Genomic DNA, 20,674 nt, shown 5'->3' with positions numbered 1-20,674 from the left:
CTTAATAGATTAGATGAAATTCTGATAGCTGGAGCCTATAAAGAGCTCTGAGAAGCTTCTCGTCTTATAAAAAGCTGCCAATAATGTAATCTTCCCCCTCCCTGTAGTGTAAATGACCCCTTCCTGCTATGCCTTATCTTCCCCCTGCCTTCCATAAACACCAGGCTGATCTGAATGGTTAGGTGGCCTTTAACATCTGATCTGAGCTTTGGTAGCACAGCTGGAAAGATGCCCACTGAGTCTGGATCAGGTCCCACATCTTCCAGGCCATCTGGGCTAGAAATAGGGGGGTCACAGCTCCCCTGTCCTTCCCGAGCCTCAGGCTCCATCTCTGCTAGACTGCACCAAGCTCATTTCCATCTGTGCAGAGGTGAATGCAGTGACCATTTTGAATTCTTACTCTGTGCTCCAAGATGCTCGCAGCCTTTCCTGTCCTGGTGGTATCTTCAAATTTAATTAGTGGACTCTCTGGACCTTCACTCAGGTCAATTATGTAAACACTAAATATTACCAGATTCTGCACAGCTCTTGGAATACAATTTTCCAGTTATTCACCCAAACTGTAATATTTTCACCTAGTCTTTCCTTTTACGTTGCTTAAGAGAATGCCATGTGAGACTGCAGCCAGAGCTAAAGTCGAGATACGTGATATTTACTATTTATCCCCATATTTACAAGTGCTCCTAGGTCTAGCATGGAAACGAACAAGCTCTGTTGCTTTCTAGGGATTGGAGCAACTCAGGTTGCTCTTTAGTGCCCTGATCTTTTGTCTCTCTCCATTTAAAAATAGGCAGTGTTTGCCATTTTCTGGACTTCTGGAGACTTCACAGTCCTTCAGATGCTCTTGGAGATCAAAGATAACGACACCGATTTCTCTAATTACTGTTCATGTTACTGCTTTGAGTCTCCTGGGGAATATACCTTAGGTCAAGCTGACTTAAAACAACCTTTTACTCTAAACACTTGCTGACCTGTTGGGTTTTTTCCCTATTAGTGAGGGTCCAGCCAAGACCCAAGAGTCCTTTAGTCTACCACAACATTTGCAATACAGTGCTTGTGGGGCCAGTGCCTCTGCTGTTTCCAAGTCAGGTACGTGTGGTCAGGCTCATGCCAAGGAAGACATTATGTCCAACGTATAGAAATCTCACTGTAGGAGACCCAGTTCTTGGTTTTTATCTTCCTCCTACGCCACTTTTGCAATAGGAGTCACTCAATGGCCCAGCATGTGCCATGCAAAAAAGTCAAGCAAATCATAAGCCCAAATAAAAGAACAAAACATAAAACCAAAGGAAAAAAAAACCTCAAACAAACCAACCCTAAAACATTCCACTGCAAAGTCTTTTGGTTTTATGGTCGGTTTCAGCTTTTAAATAAATGTTGTGCTGTTTCTTTACCACTCACAGAGCGACTGACCGCTGCTTTGGGGCGGGAAGCACTGAACACGGAGTACCAACCGACTGCTGCTGTACCTGGAGGACGGTGGTTCCTCACAGAAGAAATGTTAGCTGTATCAGTGCACACTTGTTCTCTTCCTCCTGCTCAAGAGGCAACGTGAAGCCTAATCCTGGGAGAAGGAGACTCCTCCGCCGGAGGTGGAGGCTGGGGTAAGTCAGGCAGTGAAGGGCAAGGCGTTAATCCCCGGCTTCTTTTCGGTAAAGCCCCGGGCGGACAGCACTCGCCTCGGCCACGGGAAGACAAGCAGGGCTTGGTCCCACGAAGAGCATCCGAAGGCGGAGCCGGGGGCGGGGGCGGGGGGGGCTCCTCCAGGGCTGGACGACCCTCCACGCCGCGACCCTCCTCACCTCCGGACCGGAAGCGGCTGAGGGTCCCCCGCGGCGGCAGCTCCCCCGGGGCTCATCGTGGGGGGGGGGGTGAGGGGGGACGGCGACGGGACACCGGGAGCCTGTCCCCCCCCGCCGCCGCCGCCCCCCCGTAAGCCGCTCGGTGACCCAGTTGGAGCGGCGGGGGCCGGAGCTGGGTGGGCGCTGCCTCACGGCGGGCGGGCGGCGCAGACTCCTCCCCGCCTCGCGGAAAGTTTGGGGCCGGTCGGCCCGCCGCCGGAGGCTCGCCGCGGGGGCTGAGAGCGGCTGGCGGCGGCGGGAACCGAACCGGGCACCCGCGGCGAGGGAGCTCCCATGAGCCGGGCTGCCCGGGCAGCGGCGCGGCGCCATGGGGAACGGCAGCACCGGGGCCGCTCCCTGCAACGGCACCGCCCTGTCACCGCCGCCACCGCCGCCACCGGCGCCGGCGGGCGGCCACAACATCGCCGCCCTGGTGCTGGGCATCGTCCTCATCCTGCTCATCGTGGGCGGCAACGGGCTGGTGTGTCTCAGCGTCTGCACGGAGCGGGCGCTGAAGACCACCACCAACTACTTCATCGTCAGCCTCGCCGTCGCCGACCTGCTGCTCGCCCTCCTCGTCCTGCCCCTCTACGTCTACTCCGAGGTGAGGCTGCCCGGGGTGGGGGGGGGGGCTGCGGGGGCACCGGTGGGACTGGGGGTTGTGGCTTTTGTGCCCGGGGATCCCGAAAGTTACAGGGCTGCGGGGTGGGATCGGCAGGAGACCAGGTACCGAGGGATAAAGCCCCTCTCCGCCTTTGTTCCCCACCTCCATCTCTCCTGTTCGCGAGTGCCACCGCCGCTGTCCAGCCCGCGGGGACAGCCCCTGCCCTCCTTGCTCCGTCCCCCCGTTCCGCTGCAGGGATGCTTGTGCCGCTTTCGAACCACGGCGGCTTTTCCTTCCGAGTCTCCCGTGGCATCGCTGGCTGCCTGCAGCACAAAACTGCTGCAGGACCACGAGTGATGGTAGCGGCAGCCGGTTTAGGGCAAGTTCGTGGGCTCACACGTCGTCCTCCCAGGCGATTACCGAGCTGCAAATGCACCGAGTGGAGATGCACCAGGGTGTGAGCCCCAGGCTGGGCCAGCAGCTCTGGGGACCCCTTGCATTGCACGCTTCCCAGGTTGCCACCAGCAAGTGGTTATAGGAAGGAATAGAGAGCTTCTGTGCTGTGCTCTGTCTGGCGTAAGGGGAGCAGGTTTTGGTGATAAGGGAGATCTTTAGCCAGGAAACGGGTTTCCGTGTCGAGTTGAGTAGAGGAAGTTGTCTTTTTAGGGAGCTAGATGGGATTTGGTCACCCTACATCAAGGTGGCTTTGGTCGGCTTTCTTCAGGACTCCTCCTGGCAGGTTCTCTGGTTCGTATAGAGCTGACCCTGTGTGCAATTGTGGTCATGGACAGCCACCTTGGGGGGCTTTGGGTCAGGTTTTCTGTTCACCTCCAAAACCTGTTCACCTCCAATAGACTGTGACAGCGGAGGGAAAGAAAAACAGGAGCTCCTGAGGTTGAGTGGTTTTGTATCTCTCGCTCTGCCTGTCTGTAACAGGGAGATAAATGTCTACTGCCAGGGGATTGATAATGCCTTGTGATTGCGGGGGGGATTTGTTGGACTGGGGTGAGGAGGCTCACTAGACCCTGCCTGTTAGTACCAGCCAGTGGCTCTTTCCCTGCTCAAGTGGGTGAAAGCACCCACAGTTGTTTTGCACCTGTCCTTGCGATAGCTGGTGGTTTGGAAGAAAGAGGAGGCCTCTTCTTTCCAGATGTGGGGAGAGCCAGCATGGAATCTTGTGCACAGTGAGCAGCCCCAGCAAGCTGTAGTGTGGGGACTGGGGGCGGGGGGGTATGTGTGTGTCAGACGAACCTTGCGTTTTCTGGTAGCCACATGATTTGTAACATGGCGGCTTAAGTGCTTCCTCAGGGAGCGAAAGGGGTTGTCCCCATGAGTGAGACCAAATGGTCTTCCCATCCTTGAAGGCTAACACAAGAGCATACCAGCAGTGTTCAGGCCTTAGCATCTCCCCTTCTTTCCCATGCCAGGGCTGCTGCTCAGCACCTGACTGGAATGGGCCTATACTTTCTTAAGCAAGGCAGGCTGCAGATTAGGGCTTAGGATGCTTTTAGCCTCTCTACCTCATCCTAGGATTTTGCAGGACATTGTGACCTCTCTGGAGAGAGAGGTATTCTGGAGGGACAGGTTCATCTGGGGACCCGTAGAAGAACCAGTGAAGAACAGAAGCATTAGATTCCCCTTTCTCTTTCCGCTGCACTGACAGGAGCCCTCCCACCCCCATGCTGTTTGGGTTTGGTGGTTTTGCTTTCCCCTCATTAACTCACTTTTGGTGGTTAGAAAGTCTCTGTCTTCATCATTCTTCTCAGCTACTTTTTGCTAGTTGGGATTCCCTTTTTTTCCTTGCTCTTTCTGTCATCTCTCCATGCCTCCAGTTCCTGATTCTGTGGGCAGACACATACATCACCAGCATGGTTTCCTCTAGCCTGCAGGCTTGTGTTTTGCTGGTATATGTAAAATGTGGGTTAACATAGTCTGGGGAACCTCTGAAAATGCTTCCAATTGGGCATGAATATTGTGGGGCTTTCCTTGGGTACCATAGACATCCCACAAATTCTGGATGCTCAGGCAACGGGTGTTCAGCCCTGTGTGAGCTTTAAAAACCTGGGCTGTCCAGCCTGTGCCTTGGCTATGACGATACTTTGTGTGTTCACTTCCATAGCTGTTCATAAACATCAGTTATGTGGTGTAATTCTTCCATGTCTCTGCACTCACAATGTTAAACAACAGGGAATGAAGGTGGCGTATGACAGAATTGTCTTTCCCTCCAACTTCTGCAGCTCCTGCAACAACGCAGGCTTTCAGAGGTATAAGAGACCCTGTAAAAAGAGCATGCACCAGGATCTGCACTTCTCCCACTCAGTGGTCACGCACAGTGGGTGTGGGAAGTACTGTGCAGGTATGGAGAGAAAGGTAGCTCTGTGCAGCAATCACAGCCTCCTCGAGCAGGCAATGGGATTTTGAAATGTCGGGCAGCTTAGGCTGTTGTCTGTATTGAAGCAGTACCCATTTCATGCCTGGAAGTTTCTCTGTGGGCTCAGAGCTCATAGTGCTCATGTTCATTTTTAATAATCTCCTATATGTTGGTGCTGGATTTGCAGTCATTTTGTTCTGAAATATGCTAAGGAAAAGTGTGAGTAGCCATTGAGTCAGTGCCAGGGGACAGAATTTTTGTGTTGTGGTTTTTTTTTTTCCTTGGAGGCAAAAGTGAAAACTGTAGATCAGAATCAGACACTTGGACAGGGGGTGCAGAGTATAGTGATTGCTGATGTTTAAAACTAGCTTGATTTCAGCTTGGCACTCTGTACCATTTCATTTAGCCACTGAAAACGTGGCATGGACAGTCCTGAGTGTTCAGTTCAACCTTTCTTCTTGGTGTGGGTTTTTTTGTTTGGTTGGGTTTTTTTAATTTCAGTACAGCTCCTCACAGAGTAAAGGTGGACTTTGAGGGCTTATTGGAAAACCTGAAAACTGCCTGAGAGGGTGGTTTTTTGCTTCTTGTTTAGCAGGAACAGAACAATAAACTCTGACCACTTCCTCAATTCAGCAGTAGAAGCTTGTGCTTTTTTCCTGTGAGATGGCCTCTTGTGTTAGGTTTTTTGAAACATCCCTGCCAGTCAGGGCTTTAGAAGACAGGTGGAGGGATTTAAACATTTGAGGTGACATCTGACATCCCCACAAAACAATAGATCTCCCACAAGCTTCAGTGGGGATGGGATTCCTTCCTGTGAGATGTGGATTATCCTTTGCTGCTGTTCACAGAAGCCTGAGCACAGTGGGAGAGGCCTTGATCTTGACTGTTATTTCTAGTTGTTAAGAAAGTTTATTCTGATGTGTTAGCAGCATCTGTTGACACATACTCTCCTTTTGTACTTCTGAAAGAGCCAGCATAATTTTTTGTCACAGCTAAACTCAATCCATGGTGAGGATTCAGAGGTCTTGGCTGTAAGAAGCCAAATTGTGTGTTAGTTCTCTCTGGATGTCCCTTGTTTGTACCTGCAGGCTTGGAGGATTGCTGAAAGCAGGTTCTAGACAAGGGAGAAATTGGCGTGTGCTGTCACAACTGTTTCATTTCTGTACCATTTCATAATCACTGCAGTCTTGACTGGAACTGGAACTGGAGCTTGCCAGAAAGGCAGGGAAATGGGGCCATCTAATGCAAACCTTCTCCAGTCCTGTCCTCAGCTTATGGGATCAGCACCGCAGTGGTGTGGTGGCTTTCTGATGGTGAGCAGGAGTGGTGTCTATTACTCCTGGCCAGTTGTGGTCCTGTTGCATTAGGCTCCCTCAACACATATAAAAATGCACTGTCTGTGGCTGAGAGAACTTTTTTTGGAAAGAGGCCAGTGGTGTAGGAAATCAGTATCTCCCACTGAACTGAAGCTGTGTGGCTTTCTCCAGGTGTGCAGGAAAGCCTATAGACCTCTTCTCCCCACAGACCAGCCTTCTCTCTGTGAGATGAACGTTTTCCCTCAATTCCTGCCCTGTCCTAAATCTTTGTCTCTTGTGTTCACTGTGCATTGTTGGGAGTTCTTCAGGCTCTATTTCTTTCCTCATTAATTTGTCCTGTCAAATTTACCTACCTTAGTAGCTCAAGTTAACGCTTGGGGCCTTAATGAGAAAGAGTGTTAAAACCGATCTTATGAAGCTGGTCTTCCCTAAATCCAAATGTTGCTGTCATGTGTCAGTTCTGATTCTCCACAACCTGATGTAACCAAGAAGCACCCTATGGATGGGAAGGGAAGAAACATCAGCTTTCCACTGGCTTAAAGCCAGTTTCCAAACTGAACAGCTCCTGAGACTGTGGATGTGAAGTGAATTCCTGACAGAGCAGTGTTTACAGCCAGTTTCTCTTTTGCAGAAATATACCATCTTTAAAGAAAACCAGGTGAACTTCCATACCCTGATAATTCCTCATTCTGTTTGGAGTGCTGGTTTGGATGGAGGTGGATTAGTGCTGTTTGCCATTTTTCTTGTTAGCTACTACACAGGGGTGACTGAGCCAATATGCAGGTATCAGTATGTACGCAGGCAATCACATGCCAAATCAGTGTGGTGATGCAGATGTGCCCAGTGCTTTCCACTGAACTTATTCAAACACAGAACAAAGATATGTTCTAGTGTTTGCCAGTTGTTAATTACCACACAGCAGGCTGCCCCGATATGCAGAAGGCACTTATCTTCCAACTTGCTCAGGAATCTCAGGTATTAGCACTATGACATGGAAAGGTAAAAATCCGTGGGGAAGGTACACTGCTCTTCTGCAGCAGCCTTGTCTTTCTGATGAGTGTGAAGCGCTTTCCTAGCAATCCAGTGCCAGTTAGGCAAGGATAACGGGAAGCAAGGGGGAAGAAGGTGGCCTGGGGCACTCCCAGGGGTCCCCGGTAATTCTGCAGGGGCAAAGCCCTGCTTTTGTGTGAAAAGAGGCCAGGAGAAGATACCAGTCTGCCTGGAGCATTGATAGCACTGGAGTTATCCCCTGAGACAGTGAGGACACAAAAGAAAGCAGAGCTACAAGGTGCCGTGGAGGTACTGCAGAGTATCATCAGGCTCTGAGTGGCTTTGCCCACTAGAAATCTGCAGGGAGGGGGCTGCATGGCTACAAAGGCTTGTCTTTGTGTTTAACTGCTTCCTCTGCCCAAAGGCTCTGTGACAATGGCAGGAGCCACAGCAGCAGTTTATATACTCCTCATTAACTGGAGGCATTCCCAGCAATTAGGGCAGGTGCCAGGCTGAGCAACTTCCACTCTTACACTCCGCTGTAGAGCATACCACTTACCTGCCTCGCTCCGCAAACCGTTCCTCTGATCAGCTCTCTCCTTAATCCGCGCTGAGTGCCTGAGCTGTGAAAGGGGTCTGATCCAGGAAGCTGTTGGCAGGAGCCATGTAAGGCATGGTTATGTAAACATCTTTGCCACTAAGATCTGTGTAATTGATTATGAAAAAGAAGAAACAGTTTTAGCAGATCTGCATGTTTACCCGGCTCCTTCTACAGGTCAGGGAAGATGAGTCTTTCCAAGCAGGCACTCTGCCTCGCAGATCCTCAGAGCGATAGAGCAGCCAGTACTAATTACACAAGCTGTTTTCTTGGTGGGGATGATGCTGTTCTGGATAAACTTTCAGGGTGTCAGTGCACCACTGGTACAGAAAGATCTCTTTTTTGCAGCATGTCATGTGCCTGTGATGCAGCTCTTCTGATGAGAGACCAGACCTCTACCCTCCAAATTTTCTATGGTTCTCTGTGAATGCATGTCATCCTTTTTGCAGAAGCATTTGAGATTAGTCTTTCCTGGAATCTTACAGCTTTTGTGGAAATAGATGTTCTTATAGGCCTGACTGATGTCTGAGCCACACAGTCGCTGCACAAAATACTGGGGAGGTGATACAGGCCAGCAATTATAAACCAGTGCTAACAATTTTATTTTCAGTGACCAAAAATGGGGGGGGAGGTGTCTTTGAATTTTGGGCCCTCATAATGTTTCAGGTGGATGACCAGTCTTGCTTGTCATTTTTGAAAAACCTTGACCTCAATGATTTAAGTAAGTCGAGAAAGGACATTAGAGCGGATGTGAGGCCACCTTTGTCTTGTGTCCCACTCCCTCTCCTTCCTCTCCCCTTGCAGGTTGCGTTGTGTCTTCTGGAGAATGTAGCAGTCATCAAGGCTCATAAAAAAAGGCCCAGGGTCAGCTTCTTGTGGGCATTTGGACAATTCTTTGACTCTGATGCTGGACTTTGCCCACTTGCAAGGGTTATTACTCTTCTGATTGGTGTCATAGCCTTCTCGGCAGGCCTGGGCTCTTAGGATTAGCACTTCCAGTCTCCATGCTATGTGCTTGAGCCATGGCTTCACTGAGGGCAGGCAGGCACTTGTTCGGAAATTCAGCTGGGCATCTCCTCATGCAGTTGCAAACTGCTGTTGCCTGGGGATCTTACTTAAGATGCCATCACCACCAAAAACTGAAGGATCACTTTGTGCGCTCTGCTTTTTAGTGAGCCTGTTTGCAGGGCTGGCAAAGAGGCAGGTATGAAGCTGCCATGTGGTGCCGTGCAGAAGCATGTGGCAGGACTGAGACAGGAGCTGTTATAGGAAATAAGACTAAAACCTTTGGCCCTGTCCTGCCTCATGCCCTCAGAAGCACTGGCGGTGTAAGAGGTCTTCTGGCATCAAGCTTGCTTGCAAGAAGGCAGATTTTTTCTTATAAATGGGCTGTGCTTAGGAATAGTGACATCAAAATGACCTGAGCTAGGAAGGCAGCCTGTAAGGGTGTTTGGGAAGTCAAGTCCATCTCCTGCCATTCACCATCCTGCCATTCACCTTTTCCAAAACCTCTTTGTATTCTTTGTAAGAAGCAGCTGGATTTGTTCCTCTTCTGCACATGGTGGTCGATCCAGAACCTAAGTGCCGTTTGTAGTGAGATAGATACTGGTATCTTGTAAGACACCACAGTGGCTGCATATGAATTTACTGGCATTGCCAACCTTGGTCAGTTAAACAAAGCAGCCAGTCTGCACCTGGAATACCACTTTGAAAGAGGTTTGACTTGTGTCCAGAGCAGCGATCATTATCACCTTCCTATAAACATTCCTTGTCTGCCATGAAGCGTTGAGCTAAGGGCAGAGCATGACCCTTCTTGCCCATATAGTTTTCCGTCTTCCTCCAAGACATGCTGGGAGAAGACTTCCCATTGTACCATGTTTCTTGCCTGCCCACCTTAGCAAAATGTGCCAAGAACCTCTCTGATGGGTGAGTGACTTTGGATTAGAGGCATAGCTGGTTTTGCTGGGTCATGTGATTAAGTGGTACCTAATTACAGGAGGTTGCAGAAGATTAGCCCATCAAGGTACACAGTGTAAAGCTTTAGGGATCATAAACAGCTCAAGCCGCCTTTAAGAAGTGCTCCAGAGCAACTCCACTTTCATCGGCTTTTTGCGTTCTGTGCTTTTTCAGCATGAGGTCCCTTGTTTTTCTCCAGCGACACGCTATCAGTCGTGTTGCAGCGGAGGAGACACAGAGGAGACACAGACAGCTAGTTGCGCAGCAAAACAGATGCTCTATAGGCAAGCTGTGTCCCTTAACAAAATAAAACAAAGCTGCAAATATAACCCCACAAGCCAGCTTACCTGCTACGACTTTTTTAAGGCTGGTGACATGCTCTGCACAGCTCTGGCAAGAATATAGTCTGAGCCTTAAATGCGTGAGGATGGCCATATTAACCACCACACTCAAACCCTCCGGGCATCACTTTCCCCAAAGTCAGAGTCTTGGGGGTTGGTGGGGAAAGGGGAGGGTTTGTAGCATTTTTTGAGTGCCCAACTTGAATCTCATGGCAAAGGCTGTGTCCTCTGAAGGTGCTGCAGCCTGAGAGCTCTTGTCCTTTTCAGAATCAATTAGTGCCCCAAAATCACAAACAGGTTTTGAAAACTGTAGCCCAGAATCAAATTTTCTCTCTCATAATCTGAACTGAACTTGTCAGGATCCCAGTGAGCTTGGCAAAAATTTGAGTTTTGTTTTTTCTGATTCAGCTCCCAAATTCAGTTTGGGGTGGTTGATCTGTGCTAGAGAAAAGGCTGAATGAAGCATTCAGGTCTGAATCCAGCCCTCCCCTGGAGGTTGGGGCTACCTCTCAAGGAGATGGCTATATAAAAATAGCCAAACAGTTTCTTCAGAGTCTACTTTGGCTTTACAGCTCCACTAATCATAATCCTGTGCATGACATCATTACTGCCCGATATTAATCCTTGCAGAGCTGCCTGCCCCCTGTTCCTGGCAGGGGTTTCTGCACCTGCCCAGCATTACATGGAGAGCATTACCCATGTGGCTCCATTTTGTGTGCTGGGATGAATAAACCCAAACCGTGTTGTTTAGCATCTATACACGAACAAATCTATACCCATTTCCTGAATTGTGTACAAGGTCAGCAAAGCTAGACTGTATGAGCATGGGCCGATGCTTGCTATAGGTTTGCTTTGGAGAGAGATGGGAGAGCAGCTGTGGAGCAGAAGTGGAACTGCCTGGCTCACCCCTGAAGTACCCTGGCTGTGTGCCTCAGTGAGCGGTGCTGCTCAGGGCCAGCCGGGCATGGCAGCACTGCTCCCGCAGCGCAGGCATCTCCTGGAAAGATGTGCCTCCAGTTTGTTCTCCAGCCTCAGTCGTCTTACCTGTGTGCAAGTGTTGGGAGGTGACACCTGCTTCCGTGGGTGGCTTGCTTTTGTGTTACTTTTGAGTAAACTAAAGCCCTTTTCCCTACTCCTCCTGTTTTAGAACTAAATACAGCGACAGTCTAATTATTTCTCTTCTTGGCTTCACCCCATCACTCCTCACTTTGCACTGGCACACAGGTTGAGCTCCTCTCCCCACCCTTGGCACCTCCTCTGCAGTCCCCAAGCCAGGTGCCAGGCATTTTGCTCCCTCTCCTAAGATGCTGAACTGCTTTTTTTGGCTCCCCACTCTCATTTCTTAACAACTGCCTCCCCAAGTGGGTCAATATTTTCCTGGTACCAAAGCACTTGTTACGGACCCAGTGCAGGAAGGCAGTGGTGGGGGTCGGGGTCTTCAGTTTGGCAGCCGTGTGTCTGTCGGGGGGACAAGCGCAGCCCCCCCGACTGCTCGACAGGCTGAGGGATTCCCGGGCTGGGCTGAGCAGCTCAGCCACTTCTCTCTGCCGGTGAGTAGTTTCATATATATGTATGGTACCTGGTTTGTAAATATAACGATAGATTATGTATGGTTTATGTATTTTACTACATATTGCCATAATATAGGATATATAATATAGACATTATTTATAGATGTTCTAGATCATATTGTTATCTATTAATGCACTGTGTAAGACATATTATTACTATATTGATAAATGCTATGTATAGCAATATATTACACATATATAAAATAGAAAAAAGTCCCTGGGACTCACATATATTTATTAAAACCAATTTTTATATAGCACATTATATAGAGATAAAAATATATAGTAAATTATATATATTATGTGATACACATGTTATAGTAGTATTTATTATATATAATATATATTTTATAGAATAGTAAGAGTATATATAGTGTTTGATATTTTGCAAAGTCCCAGAGGCATTTTATATTTATGTTTATTTGTATATAATCTAATAACAAATATAATTTTAAATATATTTTAGAAATATACATATATTACATATATAGCATGTGTTATATAGAAATATATGGATAAATTATATATAATGTATAAAATTATATCTATTGCATTATATATAATATATAAAACATTTAAAAGCCTCTATATATGCACAATATGTATAAACATGTTTAGTATATTATACATCTTCTATTACAGCAATATATAATATATAGCTTATTAGTATAATATATGTATACTATATATAATTTTATACATGTGTGTATTCTATATAATATATTCTATATACTATATATAGATATAAAGAATATATATGTGTGTGTGTGTGTATATATATTCTGTATATATGGGGCTTTTTGCAAAGGGACTGAACTATCTGGATGTGCTCTGACCCCACCTGGCAGTAATTAGGTCACATCAGCATGGACATTAAATCTCCACGAAGCAGTGCTGGGGTGTTGGGTGAGGCTGGTGCAAACAGTGCTGCGGGGAGGGGACAGGACACAGCGGCCGTGAGCTGAGGGGCTTCTGGCCCCAGGCAGAGGCAGTCCTGAGAGCCACTGGTGGTTTTTGCAACAGCTTCAGCTCCTTAAATTCTGCCATAGGCCTGTTCAGAGGGTGACCGCAAGCTTCTGTGTTAATGTGAGTATGAAAGGAGTATGCCGCCAGCTGAGAAATGACTCAGCTGAAAACCAGAGTCTCAGGGTACCTGTAGTGAAGGTGTAAGTAGCCTCTTGTGAACCCCCGACTCCCAGCCCCTGCTCTAAAGTGCTGCACAGCTCTGGGAGCAGATGTGCCAGCCACGATGTGAGGACAGCTTTAGATCTGGAAGTACCTTTAGCTCCTGTTTCAGCCATAACGTGGCTGGTGCTTAGTAGGAACAGTACCATCTCAAAATACGATTTCTCTGAACCTCCAGGGAGGAGGATTCTTTGCTGGCATGTGAAATACATGCTCTGTTCCAAAAAAGGACCCTCGGACAGCTCAGGCAGTCCCTCAGGAAAGCTTGTGCATTTCTTGCTGAGCTCGTCTTATTTCTTGCCAGATTACCTCTCCCTGTTCCCTGCCAGCACTACTACTTCGTGCCCTGCTCCTCACAGAAATGGCACACAGGCCCAAGACGTCATTACAACAGATAGAAGAGGCTCGGTTTGTTGTGCCTGGAACTGAGTGGTTTTTTACAAGAATTTAATTTGGCGTCAGTGCTTACAGATCACACACAGTGGTGTAGCCTTCTGAGTCGTGTGGAATGACAGAGCTTTATGAGTTTGATATGGGGGAACAAGGGAGTCTTTCTTTCTCTCAACTGCTAAACTAGGATGGAGGGGTTCAGCTTGAGCTGTGCGGGGTTTTGAGCCCCTCTTTCAGTGTCAGGGAAAAACAAAAAGGCGCCCTCTTTTATTGTACTAAAATTAGATAGAAAAATTCTGTTTATGGTCTCATCCTAGGGGCAGGTGTCATGGTACAAGGAAAGGAAGCTGACATTCAGTTCATCAGTTTGGGATTCAAGAGAGTCTGGACAAGCAATTGGTGCCGTGTGCTGAAGAAGGGTTTAATGAATCCTGACTTATTTCTGTGCTCCTTGAGCTTTTCCTTCCATTCCCATTTTCCAACAGCCGGGTTCACAGCACAGTGCTGAGCAAACGTTCCTGTTCCACAGGCTGGTATTGATAAACCACAAACCTGTGGGCATTTTCTGGCTTCGATGTTTTTTTCCTGGGGATTATTTGGGATGCAGTAGCATAGATTTTTTGTTGACTGGTATCTTTTGTATAGCAGAGTCAACACTTCCAAGCAATACAAACCAATGACACACATCTGGTCACATCCTCTCGGTGGCAGCACTTCTGCTTTGCCCTGGGTGCCTGCAACTGTAGAGAGAGAACGAACAAGAGATTATGTCTGACTAGCTTGAACGTAGTCTCAAGAAGCTGGCCTTGTACTTAGCGTGACAGAATGAAACAGTTGTGTAACACACAGACACTATTGACATCATTGTCTGCAAACAGGATGTTGGAGCAGTTTGGACATGAAAAATGGAAGAGGAGCTTTGTGCTCTGTCACTTGTTGAAGAGCCTCTCCCTGTTCCCTCAGTGACCGGCAGCTAGTGATGCTGTGCAGCGAATGCTTAGCCCTGCATTACTGGGGAGATTTTGGGGTGGTGAGTTTGGGGGTTCTGAGCCTGCTGGCTGTCACTCTGCACTAACCCAAGGCAGCGGGCTGCCCTGCGTCCATTATTCTGCCCAGCATGACTTGCTTGGCAGTGCTAATGGTCTGTGGGCTCAACTCTCCAGCCAGGCCAGAACCACGAAGCCCTAAGCAAGCTGTGAGCTCTCGTGTGGGGATAATTCCCGTGTGCCACTGCTTTGCTGGAAGGGGAATATCGTGCCACGGGCAGGCTGCTCGTTTGGAGGAAAACATGAGTGGCTGAGGCATGCAGGCACAGAGTTGTTTCGTGTCATTTTAAAGGATGTGGCATCTGCTGACCCCGGGGATCTTTTCAGTTCCAGGGAGGTGTGTGGTCCCTCAGCACGGTGCTGTGCGATGCCCTGATGACCATGGACGTGATGCTGTGCACGGCCTCCATCTTCAACCTCTGTGCTATCAGTGTGGATCGGTAAGTGCCTTCCTCCTCCTCACGCCAGAGGAGGGAGCGCTGTGTCCTGGCATCAAGCTGCTTCCATACACACCCTTGCAAGGATCCCCTGCAGGGAGGCCAGATCCTGGTCTCCCCTAAGGAGGGTGTTCTGCCCTACCTTCCTCCCCCATCACCAGCTTTCTGTCCCATCAGCACCCCTGTGGTGGCCAAGCTGAAAGCACCGTTGTGTGGCAAGGCCAGAGCTGTCCCTTTGGGTGCTCTTCGGGGGAGGGAGACTGGTTGTAGTCCAGGCCTTGGCTATGGAAGTAAATTAATGGGGGGGATGACAGTGGCAAGCAGCTTTGGGACCACTCGCTTATGTTAGCAGTGGTGACACCACCATACTAGGACTGACTCACCTGGGGCCTGTATTGGCAGGTTTATCGCTGTTTCAATCCCACTGAACTACAACCGGCGACAAATCGACCTGCGGCAGTTGATCCTTATATCCACCACCTGGATATTCGCCTTTGCTGTAGCATCCCCAGTCATATTTGGCCTCAACAATGTCCCAAACCGGGACCCCCACTTGTGTCAGCTGGAGGATGACAACTACATCGTGTACTCCTCCATCTGCTCCTTCTTCATCCCTTGCCCTGTCATGCTGGTGCTGTACTGCGCCATGTTCCAAGGACTCAAGCGTTGGGAAGAAGCCAGGAAGGCCAAGCTAAGGGGCAGCATCTACGGGGCCAACAGGAAGCTGTATCACCCCTCAACCTTTATTGAGAGAGAGCAGACCGGACTGGAGCCAGAGGGGTGCAACCCTTACGGCCACTCTGACCACCCTGGGGACTATGTGATGAACAATGGGATCCAGACTGTCTCCTACCCACACCTCAAGTACCCACACCCGGGACACGGTCGGAAGCGGGCCAAGATCAACGGCCGGGAGCGGAAGGCCATGCGGGTGCTGCCTGTCGTTGTCGGTGAGTAGCGCTCGGTGGCAGTTGGGGAAGGGTGGGAAATGTGCTGCATTATCCTACAGCAGGGTTCAGTCTGGCAGGACTTGTTTGAACCTGGCAAAGCAAACACATGCTTCGCTGACTCCCCTGCCAGGAGCCACGCAGCCCAGGCACGGGTGCTTGGGCAGCGATGAGAGCTGTCGTGCTGAGAACCGTGCTTCCTCCTTGCTGGAGGAGGTGAGGGTGAGATAAAAGCCACCTCCCTCTTGTTCCACCTCCCCAGTGCCATGTCACTGGTCCTCCTCCCTCTCTGTCACGTGTGGACTCGTTTTAACACCCACCCTCCCCTTGTTCCTGTGGAACAGCCTGGTTCTGGCTTAAGACCTGCTGTAGCCATCTCTCGTTGTGAGAGGACATTTATCCATTGAACATCTCAGTATGTCTTTGAGCCAGAGTAGCGCCAACAAACACCACCCTTGGGAAAGAACGTATGTACGGTGTTTGTAATGCAGCCTTTTCTTCAAGGGAAACCTGTGACTCCTAATACCTTAAATGTGAAGCAAAAACAATACATAGACTTTTCATCAAAGTTTAGGACAAGACAGATGTCCTAAATTTCTTGTCTGGGCGTAAGCCCAGCTCTACATATCAGCACATCTGCTGCTTTTTCCCTAAGCACTCTGAGCTGTCTCCATTCTTGTTTGGCCCAGGCTGCATTTGTTAAATTAAACCCTTTTTAACATTCACATCACTTTCTCTCTTTAATGTCCTTCTGGCAGGTGCTTTCCTCTTCTGCTGGACACCTTTTTTTGTGGTCCACATTACCAGGGCTCTCTGCAAGTCCTGCGCCATTCCCACTCAAGTCACCAGCACTGTCACTTGGCTGGGTTACGTCAACAGTGCTCTCAACCCCATCATTTATACCATTTTCAACGCGGAGTTCAGGAACTTCTTCCGCAAAGTCTTGCACCTCTTCTGCTGAGCCCACCGGAACTGGCGGGGAGAAGGAACGACCAGGCTATTTTTTGTATAGTTCATTAAAGATCTATTTCTGCCTAAGGTCTGCTGTCTTTGTTGGGGAGGAGGGAAGGAGGAGAGACAACAGCTAGAGGATGCTGGTTCCCAGCTCTTTGTAATAAGGAGTCGCAGGTGAGTACCAGTGGATACAGCTCAGATACTCCCCACTGGAAACTGCAGGCGTAGCCACTTTTTTAAAAGTTGGTGCTTGACAAAAGTGGCAAGAGACGCCACAGGACAGCAGGGATGGTTCTCAGAACAGCTCTTGCTTTGGATTTAGGTTTGGGCTTCTCTCAGCTGTCAGTAAGCAAAGTTAAAACACCCCTCCTGCCCGCCATGATCCAGGGAGGCAGGAGAGCTTGGAAGCCTCCAGCTGCTCTGGCCCTGAGAGTTGCAGACAAATTCCCTGCTCTCCCTGCCTGCACAGGCTGGGGGGAATCCTCCCCACTCCATCTCAAGCAGCGTTACTGAAGGAGGTGGCCGATGCACAGCCCTCCCTTACTGCAGCCCAGCCTGGCAACAGCCCATCTCCACCAGGTCCGTGTGATTTAAACCATGAGGACAAACCAAGCGTGTGAGTGCGGAGCAAAATCGAGTGCTGCTGATGCATGCTAGGACAGGCCGTGTCCCCCAGAGCTGGACTGCCTCCTTTGCCCCAGCAAAGAAGCCCCTGGGGGTGCAGAAAAGGTCAAGTGCAGTAATTCATCCCTCTTCAGCCCACCAGTTCAGAGGTGGCTCTGGGCAGAGCTTTAGCCTGCCACAGATTGATGAGGATCATGAATTATATTCTTATTTTGCATCATTTTACTCGCAAGCCTGGCTGTCCTGGAGCGGGGCCCCATGTGCCGCTTGAGCTGATTGCAGCTGGCTCTGGGCCACCCTGGCTGCTGGGGTGGCATTAACAGGGCTGTGAGGTAACACGGACAGGAGTCTGGCGGGGGGAAAAGGCTGTTAAACCTGTTTCCCAGATGTTCACATGCCCGATGAGGGTCTGTCTACCTGTGTGACCTCCTTTCCCCTTACCCATGATAATTTTAAAGCCAAAGACCGATTTTACTGATGTTTGACCAGGGGACATTAAAGTCCTACAAAAAAACCAACCAAAACAAAATGGCCCTGTCTGGTATTCCCAACCCCCACAGGGCAGGAAGGCTGGCCCTGGCTGAGAAGTGCCAAAACTGGGCTGAGAAATGCCAAAACTGGACCAAGACCTGGAGAAATCTAAAGTGACTGCTGTGGGGCAGCACTGCTCTGCAATCCCATGGCTTGGTGTGCAGTGGCCTTTCCAGCGCACTAGAAGGACAAGTATTGCTCAACCCACACAGCAACATCTGGCTGATGAGGAGACCCAAGCACAACTGACTGCTCGCAGCTGCCTCACTTGTTACCAGGTCACAAAACAGTGTTCTTGCCTTGCTAATTGTTGTATTTTTTCCCTCCTTGGGAATGGTGACAGGTCGCGCTGAGGCCGCTGGGACACAGCACACACGAAGCTCGCAAGGATGAGTCGTAAGGTCCTTGTAAGAGTGCATGCGGCTGCCGAGTAGTAATTTTAGATTTACCCATCCAAAGGCACAATGATGTTATTGCTAGTTCTCCAGAATTCCTTATCGAGCCATACAAGACCTGCCAGGAACGATTTCCAGCCTGCAGGAAAAAACATCCTTTATACCTTGAGGTAAACTTGAGCGCAGTGACACCAGGGGTGGCCAGAGGGAGTGGCTAATGCTGTTCTCTTGAGGCTCAGGAGGGAAGAAAGTATTATTGCACAGAACAGCAGTCTAAGTAATGATTTTTGTATAGGTTTGTTGCTTTCCAAGGGGTAATTTGTTTGCTTAGAAACAAAAGGAAAAAAGTTCTGCAGGGAGGTGTGAAGCTTTTCTTTAAGAATAACAATTGCTCCTCAATTTATCATCAACAAATAAACATAGTAAATTCCCAGTGATTATATTGTAGATTTCCGAGTTCTGTAGTTTGCCACTGTGTTGGGGCACAGCAGCCCCAGATACCAGGGCTCTGATGGGAAGCTCCCTGAGAGCTTTAATTACAGATGGCTCATACCTACCATTTTTTTCTTTTAGGGAAGTTGCCCCACTCTCTTGCAAATTTTTTTTTTTTCCCTTAAAAAAGTGCAGTAAAGGCAAAATTCAGACAGTAACCAAGGTACTCAGCCACCAAGTATGTAGCAAGGCTAGTGGAGGACTTCCTCTGCGTACGTGTAAGTTGCTGCCCAGTCACCCACACAAGCAGGGGCCCCGGCAAGCCTGAGGACCTGGTATCTCAGCTCACCTCATGATGTAGCTGTACTTGTCCTTGAATCCACGCAGCACTCTGCTTCTCAAACCAGCAGTACCGTACAGGGGTGGTTCTCTGTGGAGAACGCCGGGTGAGCCAAAGGGGTGAAGCAACAGAAATATTTTCCAACGGAAAGCCGTGTCTGACATTGAAAGGGCAGCTTCAGCATGCCAAAGGTGCTGCTTCAGAGCCAACCTTCACCGCATTCTAATGTGAGACGCTGCCCTCTCACCCTCATTTATTTGAGGAGCGACTCAATCCACAGATTCACTACCCTGTGACTCGGCAGCCTTCTCCAAGAACAGCACCTCTGCTCCAAGTCTCCCGCGCTAAGGGAGGTTCGGACTGAAGCAGCAGCAGCAGCACTGCTTGCTGCCTGCCTTTACCCACGCTGGCCTGGCCGCAGCCGCTGGCGGCTGAACAACCAGCTCATGGATCTGGTGCGGACACAGACCTCGGCTGCGGCGCCACTGTGCCGCGAGCTTTGCGCTGAGGCAGGTCGCTGAAAACAAACAGGCGGCATAGCCCAACAGCAGCACGAGGTGTTCAACATTTGTGCTGTTCCATTTAGTCAGAACCTTAATGGGCAATAAGATGGAGGCAAGAAGCCCTGTAAATTAGCTGCATTACCATGGGCTCCATTAAGACTGTCTTTTCAATTAACTAATTGTCTTTAAGCTTTAGAAAAGAGACAATCATAATTTAACAGCGTGAGAAGAAACTATTACAAATACTGAAGTACTACTCTGGGAAGCAGAAGGAGTGAACATTTTGCTATGGGAATCTAAGGAATTGCCTGTTCTTGCCTTCCCAGGAGTTTTACACGTGTAATTTCTGTGCTCATCCAGCTTCGGTTCGTGCTTGGCTTTCCATCAGAGAACAGCTTCCTTTGGGGGAGGCCGGCATGCTGCTGCCTTCCCCCTGCCGACACCAATTCCGCACCCTCAACGGGTGGCAGTCCCTCCTGTCAGCGGCGCGGCCTGCCTTGCCCACTAAGCTCCGCATCAGGAGGAGTAACTTTTCCAGTAAACAGCCAAAAAGCAACATTCATCAACTGCCAGAGACCTGTGCTGCAGACCTGTCACCCGCCCTCCACGGAACGGTCCCGGCTGCTGCCACTCAGCAGCTGGTGCTACAGGCAAACCCCACCGACGGGCGCTTCGGAAGAGCGATCTCAGCAGTGCGGCAAATGCTGTACGAGATGATAAACCAGCTTCCACCCCCTTGTAACACGAGTGTAACATAACAAGACCTTGAAGATTCACGAAGGAAGGAATGGATTTGTCAGAAACCGCTAGTGTAAGACTTTTAAGTATTTTCCATCGCATTTTTCTCTATTACTACTTTCCTGTAACTCTGGATAGAATTTTCTCCTTTTGACAGCATTTATGATGCTGGATTGGGTCACTGTGATTCCAGGGTGACTCCCCTTAGAGTGTAAGCTAAACAATAATCCTCCTCACCCACCGATACAAGATCGGAGCGAATAACCAGACAGGACAAGTGACCCCTCACAGTTGTTATGCCCGCGGCTAAAAAAACCCCAAACCAACCAGAGGTGCGCGTGTCTACTGAGACTCCTCCAGCCTGGGGCATTAATCTTCAAACACAAATAAAGGCGCCTGATTAACCTAAATTATTAAAGAAGTACATTAATAATTAAATGATTTTGTTGCAGTGAACGAAGCAGCTAACTTCCTAATGCTCACCACTGCTTTAATTAGTAGGTACTAAAAGGCAATGACAGGACAGCACTCTATTAAAATCCTTTCACTTTGGGTTTGATCAGA

At 49.2% G+C, this 20,674-nt stretch overlaps 1 protein-coding gene across 1 annotated transcript; it reads left to right on the top strand.

Annotated features, from left to right (window-relative positions):
* The first annotated feature begins 2,045 nt into the window (after positions 1–2,045).
* Positions 2,046–16,631, top strand: DRD4 (dopamine receptor D4). The gene is made up of 4 exons (XM_052811443.1): positions 2,046–2,445; positions 14,537–14,649; positions 15,049–15,596; positions 16,352–16,631. The coding sequence occupies exons 1-4, from the start codon at positions 2,170–2,172 to the stop codon at positions 16,552–16,554; spliced, it is 1,140 nt and encodes a 379-aa protein (XP_052667403.1). The 5' UTR covers positions 2,046–2,169; the 3' UTR covers positions 16,555–16,631.
* Positions 16,632–20,674: the final 4,043 nt, after the last annotated feature.

Source organism: Harpia harpyja, chromosome 16 (assembly GCF_026419915.1).
Source record: "Harpia harpyja isolate bHarHar1 chromosome 16, bHarHar1 primary haplotype, whole genome shotgun sequence".
In the NCBI taxonomy this organism is placed as follows: Eukaryota; Metazoa; Chordata; class Aves; order Accipitriformes; family Accipitridae; genus Harpia; species Harpia harpyja.
This window is presented reverse-complemented; position numbering and strand designations above follow the sequence as displayed.

Excerpts from the sequence above, each read along its gene's own strand:
- DRD4 (XM_052811443.1), top strand. The coding sequence starts at position 2,170 with ATGGGGAACGGCAGCACCGGGGCCGCTCCCTGCAACGGCACCGCCCTG. Across the intron at positions 14,650-15,048 it reads TGTGCTATCAGTGTGGATCG|GTTTATCGCTGTTTCAATCC; the intron begins GTAAGTGCCTTC and ends CTGTATTGGCAG. Across the intron at positions 15,597-16,351 it reads GGTGCTGCCTGTCGTTGTCG|GTGCTTTCCTCTTCTGCTGG; the intron begins GTGAGTAGCGCT and ends TCCTTCTGGCAG.